Genomic DNA, 15,497 nt, shown 5'->3' with positions numbered 1-15,497 from the left:
GCACATGGGGACAAATATCTTACATTTTGGAGAAATTTCCTCTGATCTGATGAAACAAAAATTGAAGTGTTTGGCCATAATGACCATCGTTATGTTTGGGGGAACAAATTGTAACAAGATGTGTAAATTGTGTTATTTGTAAATCAGATGTTTATTGTAATTGTCATACTGCTATGTTGCTTGGAACTGCATCCACTTGTGTATATGTTTGAGTGACAATAAAGGGATTTGGATTTGGAGGAAAAAGGGTGACGTTTGAAAGCCGAAGAACACCATCCCAACCATGAAGCATGGGGATGGCAGCATCATGTTTTGGGGGTGTTTTGCTGCAGGAGGGACTGGTGCACTTCACAAAATAGATGGCATTATGTTCCCAAGCATACCTCCAAAGATATGGCAAATTGGCTTAAGGAAAACAAAGTCAAGGCATTGGAGTGTCCATCACAAAGCCCTGACCTCAATACAATAGAAAAATGTATGGGCAGAACTGAAAAAGCGTGTGAGTGCAATGAGGTGCAAGGCAATGTTACCAAATACTAACAAAGTGTATGTAAACTTCTGACCCACTGGGAGTGTGATGAAAGAAATAAAAGCTGAAATAAATAATTCTCTCTACTATTATTCTGACATTTCATTTTTTTTTTTTTTTTTGTGGGGGGGTTCTCCCCAGTTTGGAATGCCCAATTCCCAATGCACACTCAAAGTCCTTGTGGTGGCATAATAACTCGCCTCAATCCGGGTGGCGGAGGACGAATCTCAGTTGCCTCCGCGTCTAAGACTGTCAGTCCTTGCATCTTATCATGTGGCTTGTTGAGTGCGTTACTGCAGAAACATAGCGCGTGTGAAGGCTTCACACTATTCCCTGCGGCATCCACGCACAACTTACCACGTGCTCCACTGAGAGTGAGAACCACATTATAGCGACCACGAGGAGGTTACCCCAAGTGACTCTACCCTCCCTAGCAACCAAGCAAATTTGGTTGCTTAGGAGACCTGGCTGGAGTCACTCAGCATGCCCTGGATTTGAACTCGTGACTCCAGGGGTGGTAGTCAGTGCCTTTACACCGATTTAAAATAAAGTAGTGATCCTAACTGACTTTTCTATGATTAAATGTCAGGAATTGTGAAAAACTGAGTTAAATGTATTTGGCTAAGGTTTATGTAAACCTCTGACTTCAACTGTATATATGCAAATACTGTATATACACACCAGTCAGCCAAAACATAAAAACCACCTGCCTAATATTGTGTAGGCCCCCCTCGTGCCGCCAAAACAGCGCCAACCCAAGCTATTCTTCTCACCACAATTGTACAGAGTTGTTATCTGAATTACCGTAGATTTTGTCAGTTCAAACCAGTCTGGCCATTCTCTGTTGACCTCTGTCATCAACAAGGCATTTCCGTCCACAGAACTGCTGCTCACTGGATGTTGTTGTTTTTTTTGGCACCATTCGGAGTAAATTCTAGAGACTGTTGTGTGTGAAAATCCCAGGAGATCAGCATTTACAAAAATATTCAAACCAGCCCATCTGGCACCAACAATCATACCATGGTCAAAATCACTGAGATCACATTTGTTCTCTGTTCTGATGATTGATGTGAACATTAACTGAAGCTCCTGACCCATATCTGCATGATTTTATGCACTGCACTGCTGCCACACAATTGGCTGATTAGATAATCGCATGGATGATTAGATTAGATAATGCTATTCTGAGATGTGGGTTGGCGCTGTTCTGGCAGCACGAGGGGGACCTACACAATATTAGGCAGGTGCTTTTAATATTGTGGCTGATCGTTGTGTGTGTATATATATATATATATATATACACACACATACATACGTAGAAGAAATGGCAGGAGATGCTGATGGACATGTTTATACTCCTCCTTCACTCAGTCATATATATATATATATATATATATATATACATATATATTATCAAACCAACATATTTGTATTTGTATTATTCTTATTGCAGTTGGGATGGATTCTCTGATTCCTGGTCTGGACCCTATACAGACTGAACCTGGGTCAGCCACACTACCAGGTCAGCAAATCTATAAATATCCTCCTACTCTCCATAATGCAGCTGCTCACTGAAGCATTGAATCTGCTGACGTTGTTAAGTACCTCTCATTATCTATAGTCTGTCCAAATGAGCAAGTTGTTGTTCTGGATAACACAGGCTCTGTTCCAAACCCTCATGAGCTGCCTCGCTGTCTACTGTCTACATAGGCAGCTGACTTCTACGGAACCCCATAAGTGACTGAATTCGTATGCTCTACCCTATTTACACAAATAATGCTCCTTATGTGAAGCAACAAGACACTAGACTAGTGCAAACAGTCGATTCCAATAGAGTCTGGCGTTAGCATGTTGCTAAGCTGAAAACTCAATACTCTAACACGTATAATCCCTCACGATATATTTTGCATTCTCTCGCAATAGTTTGCATTCCCTCACAATAGTTTACATTTCTTCAGAATTGTTTATGTTCCCTCACAATAGTTTGTTTCCCTCACAATACATTTTGCATTCTCTTGAAATAGTTTTCATTCCTTCGGAAAGGTTTGCATTCCCTCACAGTAGTTTGTGTTCCCTTAAAATAAGTTTTGCGCTCCCTCGCAATAGTTCATGTTTCCTCACAATAGTTTGCGTTCCCTTGCAATAGTTTGTGTACCCTTACAATAAATTTTGCATTCCCTCGCTATAGTTAACATTCTCTAGGAATAGTTTGTGTTCCCTTGCAATAGTTTGTGTTCCCTCACAATAAGTTTTACATTCCCTTGCAATATTTTATGTTCCCTCGCAATAGTTTGCGTTCTCTTGCAATAGTTTACATTTCCTCGTAATAATTATGTTTTCTCTGAATAGTTTCCCTTGCAATAGTTTGTGTTCCCTCACAATAAGTTTTGTGTCCCCTCGCAATAGTTTGCATTCCCTCCCTCGGATTTGTTTGCGTTCCCTTGCATTAGTATGCATTCCCTCACAATAAGTTTTACATTCCCTCACAATAGTTTACGTTCCCTTGCAAAAGTTTGCGTTCAATCGCAATCAGTTTTGTGTTTCCACACAATAAGCTTTGCATTCCTTTGCAATAGTTTGTGTTCCTTCGCAGTAATTTTTGCACTCCATCGCAATAAGTTTTACGCTCCATCACAATAAGTTTTGCGTTCCATCGCAAGTAAGTTTTGCGTTCCGTTGCAATAAGTTTTGCTCTCAATCGCAATAAGTTTTGCATTCCATTGCGATACGGTTTGCGTTCCATTGCGATACGTTTTGTGTTCCATCACAATAACTTTTGTGTTCTCTTGCAATAGTTTTGCTTTCCCTCACAATAAGTTTTGCATTGCCTCGCAATAGTTCAGTGTTTCATCTCAAAAGTTTGCGTTCCCTTGCAATAGTTTGTGTTCCCTCTCAATAAATGTTGCATTCCCTCACAATAGTTTGCGTTCCCTCCCTCGGATTTGTTTGCATTCCCTTGCAATAGTTTGCTTTCCTTCACAATAGGTTTACATTCCCTCACAAAAGTTTGCACTCCCTCGCAATCAGTTTTGTGTTTCCTCGCAATAAGTTTTGCATTCCTTTGCAATAGTTTGTGTTCCTTTGCAATAAGTTTTGCGTTCCATCGCAATAAGTTTTGCATTCCATTGTAGGTACAGTAAGTTTTGCGTTCCATCGCAAGTAAGTTTTGCGTTCCATTGCAATAAATTTGCGTTCCATCACAATAAGTTTTGCAGTCAATCACAATAGTTTTGCGTTCCCTTGCAACAGTTTTGCATTCCATCGCAATACACCAATCAGCCACAGCATTAAAACCACCTGCCAAATATTGTGAAGGTCCCCCTCGTGCCGCCAAAACAGCATCAACCCACATCTCAGAATAGCATTCTGTTCTGTGAACATAAATTGAAGCTCCTGACCCTTATATGCATTATTTTATGCACTGCACTGCTGCCACACGATTGGCTGATTAGATAATCGCATGGATGATTGTTGGTGCCAGGTGGCTGGTTTGAGTATTTCTGTAACTGCTGATCTCCTGGGATTTTCACACACAGCAGTCTCTAGAATTTACTCAGAATGGTCCTTTGTTGATGAGAGAGGACAACAGATAATGGCCAGTCTGGTTTGAACTGACGAAGTCTACGGTAACCACTCTGTACAATTGCGGAGAGAAGAATAGCATCTCAGAATGCTATTCTGAGATGCGTGTTGGCACTGTTTTGGCGGCACGAGGGGGACCTACACAATATTAGGCAGGTGGTTTTAATGTTGTGGCTGATCGGTGTAAGTTTTGCATTCCTTCGCAACACATTTTGCATTGCATCGCAATACGTTTTGTAAAGGAACAACTGTTTCAGAAAATAAATTCCCTCTCTGTCCTCTAAGATGCGGCATACTTGTTCTTCTGGGAAAACTGACCAAAAACATTCATGTCTCATTTTGTACTAAGGGCAGTATCCAATTTTTGTCTAATAAGATACTCTCTTGAATGAGAATGTCCCTCCCCCTAATACCACCAGCCTCTGACTAGCAATAGTAAGTTACAAGTTATGGTTCATGGTTGTGATGGAAACTAAAAGCTATTGGCCATTTTACAAAACTCACTGCATGCATTCTGGGGTTACAAGTGAATACATGCCATGCTGCCTTAGATTTTGCCAAAATGCTATATTTTAGCATCATTTTGTTGCTATCTGTTTAGAAGAGCCTTTGTGTTAGGAGCACATCTGTGCCTGAAAGTGTTTCTTAGGTAGGCAGCTCTCTAGGTTCGAACAGAGCCATGGTCATGATATAAAGCAGTATCTTTGGTTCATTAGAATCCTTCGCTGTGGCAGGTCTGCTTAATGAACATTTATCAATAACAGGAGTGATCAATGAAACAGTGATGAAAACATGCACAATAACCAGAAAACCTCATCTGTATCTGTCCTCATTAGTAAAATTATAACTTGTCATTGCTTTTTGATGTGAGCATGTGGATGGATTTGGTTGACTGATAAGCAACACAATAATATGTTGACAGCAATAAGAATGAACCAGTGGCACATTTTTGTTCATACAAGGGTGATATAATACTTCATCAAACCTTATTGGCAGTATAAATAATGACCTTTAGTGTATTTCTTTAAGAGCCTAGAAATGCTGTGTCACCTGATCTTGCTTTATCCTCTCCTGAAAGTGATGCATGTGATCTGTGTTTGTGTGTCTGTGGATATTGCTTATAGCGCCACCTGGTGGCTAAATTATTAATTACAATGTGTATCACAAAACCTACAAATTTATGTTTTTTTGTGGTTCTTTTATTCCTGGCTTTGTGAAAAAGTGCTACTTTTGCTGTAACAATAATTATTTTGGCTTGACAAAGCCAACATACTGTTATTTTACAGAAATGGTGTAGGGTTTTCTATCTACCTATCAAAGTCTGTCTTGACAGTCTTTACCTATCTAGTTAAACTTTTTACACTTATCAGATACCTCTATTACTAATCCTTATACTATGTTGAGGGGTCTGTTCCCCTAAATATTAAAATTTGGTGTGTGTAACTCATGAATGATACCCCAACTCGTGTGGCATGTTGAGGAGAGGGGTGCTATTACTTTTCTAAACAATCAGAATAATGCTTTTCACCTGGTGAGCGATAAAACAGGCAAAAAAAGTCATATGGACATCGGATCAAGCCATCTAGAGACCAAAATATCACTGAGATACAGTAAAAATCTAGTTACCATTATTTTTCTGTCCCATCTGAACTTTGTATACATCTTCTTTGCCACTTTCTCTCATATTAATTTATTTCTAATTTTACTTATCCTTCTGTTCTCTGTCATCCTTTATTCTCCTCATTTGCCCAATGTCCTTCAGAATCCTTTGTATCAGGAGATTCTCTTTTGGACGGTCCTCTTCTCTCTCACCCCTCCTCTGGGGCTCAAATACTGGCTTCACCCCCCTCGTCTATGGACCAGTTTACCCCTGTTGCTCTGAGCAGTGGACAGTCCCTCCAGGGTAAAACATATGCACACTCGAATGAACACAGTTGTAGTTTACTCAAAACACCACAGTCAGTGGGGATAGGTCATAATTTTTGTGTGACAAATCAGCAAGAACCAACTAAAACTTGGCATCAAGGTAAAACGTGACAAATTAAAGCAAATCACAAGAAATCAACGTGAATCAACACAAACTATTCATAAAAAGAGCAACGTACCAAACTGACGTGAATCAGCTGAAACTACTCTAAGAGCGACACAACAAATCAACATGAATCAAATACAACTTGTCAGAGCGACACAACAAATCAACGCAAAATCAGATACAAACATTCACACCAAATGTGGTGTGATAAATCAACAGGAATCAAATACAACTATTCAGAGTGATGCAACAAATCAACATGAATCAAATACAGCTTTATAAAACGTTATAAATTGCAACTATTCACACCAAAAGCAACGCAACAAAGAAACACAAATCAGATACAACTATTCACACCAAATGTTGCACGATAAATCAACACGAATCGAGTGCAACTATTCAGAGCGATGTAACAAATCAAAGTGAATAATATGCAACTGTTCACATCAAGAGCAACACAACAAATCAACAGGGATCAAATACAACTATTTACACCAAGAGCGACGCAACAAAGCAACACAAATCAGATACAACTATTCACACCAAATGTGGCGTGATAAATCAACATGAATCGAGTGCAACTATTCAGAGTGACATAGCAAATTAAAGTGAATAATATGCAACTGTTCACATCAAGAGCAACACAACAAATCAACATGGATCAAATACAACTAATTACACCAAGAGCGATGCAGCAAAGCAACATAAATCAGATACAACTCTTCACACCAAATGTGGCGTGATAAATCAACATGAATCAAGTGCAACTATTCAGAGCGATGTAACAAATCAAAGTGAATAATATGCAACTGTTCACATCAAGAGCAACACAACAAATCAACAGGGATCAAATACAACTATTTACACCAAGAGCGACGCAATAAAGCAACACAAATCAGATACAACTATTCACACCAAATGTGGCGTGATAAATCAACATGAATCAAGTGCAACTATTCAGAGCGATATAGCAAATTAAAGTGAATAAAATGCAACTATTCGCATCAAGAGCAACACAACAGATCAACATGGATCAAATACAACTAATTACACCAAGAGCGATGCAACAAAGCAACACAAATCAGATACAACTATTCACACCAAATGTGGCGCGATAAATCAACACGAATCGAGTGCAACTATTCAGAGCGATGTAACAAATCAAAGTGAATAATATGCAACTATTCAGACTAAGTTTGGTGCAATAAATTAACAGGAATCAAATGCAACTAGTCACACCAAGAGCGACGCAACAAATTAATGTGAATCAAATATAACTATTCAGACCAAATGTTGTGCATCAAATCAACATCCATCTAATACAACTGTTCAGACCACACGTGATGCAGTAAATCAACAAATACAATTATTCAGCCAAGGAGCGACACAAAAAAATCAATGCGAATCAAATAAAACCATTCAGGGCGACACAACAAATCAACGCAAATCAAGTAAAACTATTCACACAAAGAGCAAAGCGACTAATGGGTAACTAAATTATGCCTTTTGAAGAGCCAACAAACAAAATCAATCTTCTCATTATGAAAATAATAGGTCAATTCATTTGTCAATTAAAATGTCATGCTCTTTGTTAAGGGATGACATTGATGCACTGTTTCAATTGAACATGTTGTCATGGCACTGTGTGAATAGTCCTTTAGAAATTAAGCACTTGATGTTTAGGACAATTCTGTTTCTAATGTTACCTACAGTACGTCTTGCTCGTCTATAGTCTTTACTCGTTCTCTCTTTCTCTCTCTACCACTCTCCCTAAATTCATTCTTTCTTTTTTCTTTCGGCTGGCCTGCTGGGGCACTAACCTTCTTCTGCAGCCTCTGATCCGACTCACTCCCTCTCCGGCTTCCAGTCCTCTGAGACTGGGATCCAAAGTTCTGAAAACCAGTTTGACCCAATTCCAGTACTTATTTCCAAAACCTCCAGCCAAGGTAAGAAAGCTTTCGAAAGCAAGCATATGCATTATTTCATAACTTCACAGTTCACTAAACCAAAATGGTATTCTACTGTCAAATTTTTCCCAGACACAGGTGTTATTGGAGTTACTTGCTTAAACTGGGAAACACACTTTTTTTTAGCTGCTATTTCTGCATCACAAACTTTGTCCAGATCCTGTCTTTACATCAGGGCTACGTTTATATTCACATTCAACAGGTGTCATGTACCGTGTAAATTATCAAGCAATATTTCCCCCCTAATTTATCATAATTTTTTCTTAATTTCTTAATCTAAACATCCTTAAAACAAGATAAATTTACCTTAAAAGCAAAACATAAATTCATCTTGAATTAAGTTTATTTTTCTTACCCCATTGACTAAATATTGTTTTTTGTCATATGCTTAAATCTAACCTAAATTTAATCTAAAACTTAGTTAAGTTTATGCTTTAAACAGGAAAATAAATATATGCCACTGGGGTAAGAAAAATACACTTATATTCTCTAGATATATTCTCTGAAGGTCTTAATATTTTTATGCAGTTTTGCTTCTCAGGTAAATTGATCTTGTTTTAACGATGTTTAGATATTTTTAGTGGAAAAGAAGACAACAATTCTCATTCAGAAAAAAAAGAAAGATTTTTTGCAATGAAATAAAGCTTTAAAGGCTCACTCAGGAATTCTTTTAAAATGTCATCTACTCATCTAGGACTTACACTGACACCTAGTGGCGTGGATGCAGCATCATTCAAACTAGTTTTCAGTTATTGATGCCATTGTCGAAATTCAGTATTCACAGTCAGCCATGATTAATTTAATCTATGAGTGAAAGTGTTCGATAACAGGCCAGTTAATAAGATTAAGCAAGTAGTGTTCGGCTGGTCATGTGATCCTAACATGGCTGCCCCCATGAGTGGACCCTCTCCATGTAGAATAAAACAACTTTTATAATGTTACTGATATGACTGAAGTCTTCATCTCTTGTGAGTGCTCATGATTAATTATTCAGGTTTCAGAAGTACTATTCATTTCTTTAGGAGTAAAACTTTTATAAGGAGAGAAAAAAATACTGAGTGTACTTTTAAATGTAAACTATACACCACAGACCTGTAGTCTGTAGCTGGGTTTACATCCACATACACTACCGGTCAATTGTTTTGAAACACTTGACTGAAATGTTTCTCATGATCTTAAAAACCTTTTGATCTGAAGGTGTATGCTTAAATGTTTGAAATTAGTTCTGTATACAAAAATATAATTGTGCCACCATATTAATTTATTTCATTATAAAACTAATATTTAATTAAAAAAATTGATGAAATTGATGACTTGGACCAAATAATAAAGAAAAGCAGCCAATAAGTGCCCAACATAGATGGGAACTCCTTCAATACTGTTTAAAAATCATCCCAGGGTGATACCTCAAGAAGTTGGTTGAGAAAATGTCAAGAGTACATGTCTGCAAATTCTAGGCAAAGGGTGACTACTTTGAAGATGCTAAAATATAACACAGTTTTGATTTATTTGGGATTTTGTTTAGTCACAACATAATTCTCATAGTTCCATTTATGTTATTCCATAGTTTTGATGACTTCACTATTATTCTAAAATGTGAAAAAAAAAAAAAAAAAAAAAAAGAAAATTCTAATAAAGAATAAGTGTTTCAAAACTTTTGACTGTTAATGTATATTTATGCAAACTTTGGGATATTGCATAAATAATTATGGATGGAAACACCAAGATACAAATAAAATCTCCAAAATGCACATAAAAAAAACGTCCTCATCTGAGGTTGATACATTTTTATTTGATAAGAAGACATGCACATAAAACTACAATGGAAACAGAGTAGCAAATGTATTACTATAGAATTTAGAGTGGAATATACAGTGCATTCATAAAGTATTCAGACCCCTTCATTTTTTTCACATTGTTATGTTGCAGCCTTATGCTAAAATGCTTTAAATTATTTTATTTTTTTCACATCAATCTACACTCCATAGCAATAAAGCTAATAAACAAAGCAATAAACAGATTTTTGATAACTTTGTAAATTTATTAAAAAGAAAAAACTGAAATATCACATTGACATAAGTATTCAGACCCTTAACTCAGTACTTAGTTGAAGCACCTTTGGCAGCTATTATAGCCTCAAGTCTTTTTGGGTATGATGCTGCAAGCTTTGCACACCTGGATTTGGGGATTTTCTGCCATTCTTCTCTGCAGATCCTCTCAAGCTCTGTCAGGTTGGATGGGGACTGTCAGTGGACAGCCATTTTCAGGTCTCTCCAGAGATGTTTGATTGGGTTCAAGTCCGGGCTCTGGCTGGGCCACTCAAGGACATTCACGGAGTTGTCCATAAGCCACACTTGCGTTGTCTGGGCTGTGTGCTTAAGGTCATTGTCCTGTTGGAAGGTGAACCTTCGACCCAGTCTAAGGTCCTGAGCGCTCTGGACCAGGATTTCATTAAGGATATCTCTGTATATTTGCTGCATTCAGCTTTCCTTCAACCCTGACCAGTCCCCCAGTCCCTGCCACTGAAAAACACCCCCACAGCATGATGCTACCACGCTTCACCATTGGGATGATATTGCGCAGGTGATGAGCGGTGCCTGGTTTCCTCCATACATGATGCTTAGAATTTAGGCCAAACAGTTCAATCTTCATTTCATCAGACCAGAGAATCTTGTTTTTCACAGTCTGAGAGTCCTTTAAGTGCTTTTTTGCAAGTTCCCAGCAGGCTTTCATGTGTCTTGCACTGAGGAGAGCTTCAGTCTCTTGGTGGAGTGTTGCAGTGATGGTTGTCCTTCTGCAAGTTTCTCCCATCTCCACAAATGATCTCTGGAGCTCAACCAGAGTGACCATCAGGTTCTTGGTCACCTCTCTTAGCAAGGCCCTTCTCCCTTGATTGCTTGGTTTGGCCGGGCAACCTGCTCTAGGAAGAGTCCTGGTTGTTCCAAACTTCTTCCATTTACGAATTATGGAGGCCACTGTGCTCTTAGGAACCTTCAATGCAGCTGAAATGTTTTTGTAGCCTTCCCCAGGTCTGTACCTTAACACAATCCTGTCTCTGATCTCTGCAGGCAGTTCCTTTGACCTCATGGCTTGGTTTTTGCTCTGATATGCATTTTCATCTGTGAGACCTTATATAGACAGGTGTGTGCCTTTCCAAATCATGTCCAATCAACTGAATTTGCCAATCAAAGTGTAGAAACATCTCAAAGATGATCCAGAGAAATGGGATGCACCTGAGCTAAATTTCAAGTGTCATAGCAAAGGGTCTGAATACTTATGTCAATGTGATATTTCAGTTTTTCTTTTTAATAAATTTGCAAAGTTATACAAAATCTGGTTTTTGCTTTGTCATTATGGGGTACGGAATGCAGACTGATGAGGGGAAAAAAAATAATTTGGTCTGGGTTAGGGTTAGGGTCTGAATACTTTATGAATGCACTGTAGATGCGCATTAAAAAAGTTATGTGATTTTGCCTCAAGCCATGTGAATACAGAATTCACTCAGAAAATATCATTAATATCATCACATTGCATCTCAAATGTTGGTCTGGTCTGGAAATGCCAAAGCCTGCCATCACAGTGATTGTCTACTGTTGCCTCCCAGAACTGTCTGACATGCATTTTTTGTGAGTGTAATCCACCTCTGGACTTTTATTGAAATATTTTAAGCCTGTCTGCCTTTTGGTTTGTTTTTCTTGCTTGCTTTCTTGATTCAGCTATGGCCACACGTATTCCTTCTTTTAACGCTGCCCTGTTATTTCAGCGTTTTATGATTTCTATTTCCTGCTATTCATCTGGTTTTTACTTTTTCTCTTTTCTCAACCCTCTGCCACCCCTCCTCTACTCATCTTCCCTTCATCCCCATTTTTTCACATACTTCTCACCTCTCTTCTATCTTTCCCTTCCTCACTCTTTCTCTTTTCCTATTTCCGGCATGTTCTAGGTGGTCATACTCGCAGCAACAGTGGCAGTTCTGAGACCAGTCTGCCCTCTCTGACACGCTCTCTTCTGCTGGTGGACCAACTCATCGACTTATAGAGGAAACAGAGAGAGAGAGAGGGAGGGATGGATAGGGCAACTAGAAGGGGTAGCGTGCAATTGTTAAATACTCTAGCAGAGTTTAGAAACCTCAACCTTGAGTAGTCCATAAAACCCCAGTCGTCTTCATCCAGCTGACCCTAGATCATCCTTTCCCATATTTTATTCTGGCTTTCTGTTCCCATTTGCTCTGTCTCTTTTCTGCTGACCCAGAAACATTCTCATGACTCCATCATTGATCTATCCTTCACTTAACCAAAGATAATGTATACTCCCAAAATGTACAGCTCAACTAGGATTGATATGAAGTGACAAAATATTAAATAAAATAAAAAAGTCAAAATGTTCTCAATTTTGATCAGTTTTACAAACCCCTGTGTATTTCCTCTACAGCCTTGCAATGCATAAAACCTTTTTAAATCAATGGATTTGCAGCATTTGTTGATGCAACCTAAACTCAAGCGTGTAAGCATGCATAGAAAGCCAAAAACAAATGTCAGGAAATCTGAAAATTATTGCAGTCATGTAAAAGTGGTCTTAAAAGTTTCCCCACCTACATTATTAGATTGTCCTTTGGCCTATCCTGTAAAATTGAGTGTGTCCTGCAAAGGTCTAGACATGCAGTATTAGCAATAAACGTAGCAGCACAGTAATTCATGTACTTTCTTATAGCTCTATATATTATTTTGACACTTCTATTTAATTCCTCTGTGATTTTCTTTTACTTCATGATTAGTTTATTCAATCATTCTGTCTCTTCCCCCTCCATTCATTTGTTAATTTACTTGTTCACTCCGCTTCTTTTTCTTTTGCTCTATCTGATTTATTTGTGTCCATCTGACAATTGCTACACTTAGTACTACCCCTATAAATGAAAAATGATATTGGGGGTAAATGTGGCTGTCTATAGTATCAATGTAAGAACTGAGAATCTGTATAAAATGTGTGTTATTATTATGTTATTTATTATAAGATAAAGATTATTTATCTTTGTGTAAGGGCACAAGATCTAATGTTTGTTTTTGTCATTTTGAATTTTCTTTTGTGTCAGTGGTTCTCCTTTGTGGTTCTTCTCTGGGTCTTTCATGTGAAGGATGTTTTGGATAGACTGGAATATATAATGTAGATAGTGACATCAGAATTCAGCAGTTTTGTTGAGATTTAGTGTTGAATAAAGTTTGATCCATCAAGCTCTAAGAAATGTAGATACAGAGTGTTGCTTGCTGGAAAAAGAAAAAAAAAAGACTACCTTTCGCGAGGATAGGGTGTTGGTAGACCATCTACCTCCAGTAGCACCAGTTATTTTTTGGGTGCATTTTACGAAACAGTCAAGAAATGTCGTGCTCATATTTCACCCAAAAATCAAAAGAAAACCAATACAACCAACACAACAACATTTTTTTATTACATTATTTTCATGACAATGAAGCACCCCCAACCCATTTTTCAGTAGCCAGTGCAGAAGTAGCACTACTGTAATGTGGAAAAATCTCAATCTTTACTATCTCGAAAAACCTCCCTCTTTTTACTCTTATGTGGAAAAATCTCATTGTCTTTACTGTAATGTGAAAAAAATCTTGTTTTCTTCAGTGCGGAAAAAATCTCTCTTTATTATAGTGCAGAAGAAATCTCACTCTATTGTAGTGTGGAAAAATCTCATTCTGTACTGTAATGAGGAAAATCTCGCTCTTTATTGTAATGTGAAAAAAATCTCATTCTCCTTACTGTAATGGGAAAAAATCTCATTCTCCTTACTGTAATGGGAAAAGATCTTGTACTCTTTACTATAATGCATAAAAATCTATCTTTTTATTGTAATGCAGAAAAATCTAATTGTCTATGTAATGTCGAAAAATCTTGTGGTCTTTACTGTAATGTGAAAACATTGTTGTCTTTACTGTAATGTGAAAATATCTTTATTGCGGGAAAAATCTCACACTCTATTGTAATGCGGAAAAATCTCTCTGTACTGTAATGCGGAAAAATCTCGCGCTTTATTGCAATGCGGAAAAATCTCATTCTCTTTATGTAATGTAGAAAAATCTCATTTTCTTTACTGTAATTCTGAATAATCTCACTCTTTACTGTAATGTGAAATAACCTAATTTTCTTTACTGCAATACCAAAAAATCATGTTCTCTTTATTATAGTGCAGAAGAAATCTCATTCTCTTTACTGTAATGCATAAAAATCTCACTCTTCATTGTAATGCGGAAAAATCGAATTCTCTTTACTGAAATGCGGAAAAATCTCGCTCTTTATTGTAATGCGAAAAAAGCTAATTCTCCTTTAATCTGGAAAAATCTTGTACTCTTTACTATATAAAGCGGAAAAAAATCTCACTCTTTATTGTAATGTGGAAAAATCTTGTTTTCTTTACTGTAATGTGGAAAAATCTCATTTTCTTTATTGTAATGTGGAAAAATCTAATTATCCTTACTGTAATGTGGAAAAAATCTTTTACTATAATGCAGAAAAATCTCACTCTTTATTGTAATGTGGAAAAATCTCATTCTCTTTACTGTAATGTAGAAAAATCTCATTGTCTTTACTGTAATGTAAAAAAATCTTTCTCTTTACTGTAATTCTGAATAATCTCACTCTTTACTGTAATGTGAAAAAACGTAATTCTCCTTACTTTAATCTGGAAAAATCTTGTACTCTTTACTATATAATGCGGAGAAAATCTCACTCTTTACTATAATTTGGAAAAATCTCACTATTGTAATGCGGAAAAATCTCATTTTCTTTACTGTAATGTGGAAAAATCTAATTATCCTTACTGTAATGTGGAAAAAATCTTTAACTATAATTTGGAAAAATCTCACTCTTTATTGTAATGTGGAAAAATCTAATTCTCTTTACTGTAATGTGGAAAAATCTCATTCTCTTTACAGTAATGTGGAAAAATCTAATTATCCTTACTGTAATACGGAAACAAATATTTTACTATAATGTGGAAAAATCTCGCTCTTTATTGTAATGTGGAAAAATACAATTATCCTTACAGTAATGCAGAAAAATATTTTACTCTTTACTATAATGCTGAAAAAGCTCACTCTTTATTGTAATGTGGAAAAATGGCATTCTCTTTATGGTAATGCGGAAAAATCTCATTCTTTTTACTGTAATGTGGAAAAATCTAATTCTATTTACGGTAATGCGGAAAAATCTCATTCTTTTTACTGTAATTTGGAAAAATCGAATTCTCTTTACTGTAATGCAGAAAAATCTCATTCTATGTACTGTAATGCAGAAAAATCTAATTCTCTTCACTGTAATAAAGAAACATCTCATTCTCTTTAAATGTGTAAACATCTAATTCTGTTTACTGTTATGCGGTAAAATC

General features: G+C 36.9%; 1 protein-coding gene across 6 annotated transcripts in view; it reads left to right on the top strand.

The window, feature by feature from the left end:
- LOC127424666 (AP2-associated protein kinase 1-like) overlaps positions 1-15,497 on the top strand; it is a 93,545-nt gene that overhangs the window by 71,357 nt on the left and 6,691 nt on the right. For 2 of the 6 annotated variants that reach the window (XM_051670028.1, XM_051670027.1), the window contains 3 exons: positions 1,983-2,051; positions 5,874-6,014; positions 7,976-8,089. The exons of 1 other annotated variant lie outside the window; for it this stretch is intronic. In XM_051670028.1, the coding sequence (XP_051525988.1) occupies positions 1,983-2,051; positions 5,874-6,014; positions 7,976-8,089 (324 nt within the window). Of the gene's footprint in view, positions 1-1,982; positions 2,052-5,873; positions 6,015-7,975; positions 8,090-12,053; positions 12,198-15,497 lie in introns of all 6 variants that reach the window. 3 more of the 6 variants (XM_051670030.1, XM_051670029.1, XM_051670032.1) reach the window with 2 other exon arrangements.

Source organism: Myxocyprinus asiaticus, chromosome 33 (genome assembly GCF_019703515.2).
Source record: "Myxocyprinus asiaticus isolate MX2 ecotype Aquarium Trade chromosome 33, UBuf_Myxa_2, whole genome shotgun sequence".
In the NCBI taxonomy this organism is placed as follows: domain Eukaryota; kingdom Metazoa; phylum Chordata; class Actinopteri; order Cypriniformes; family Catostomidae; genus Myxocyprinus; species Myxocyprinus asiaticus.
Note: the sequence above shows the minus strand (reverse complement) of the source record. Positions and strands in the feature narration are given on the sequence as shown.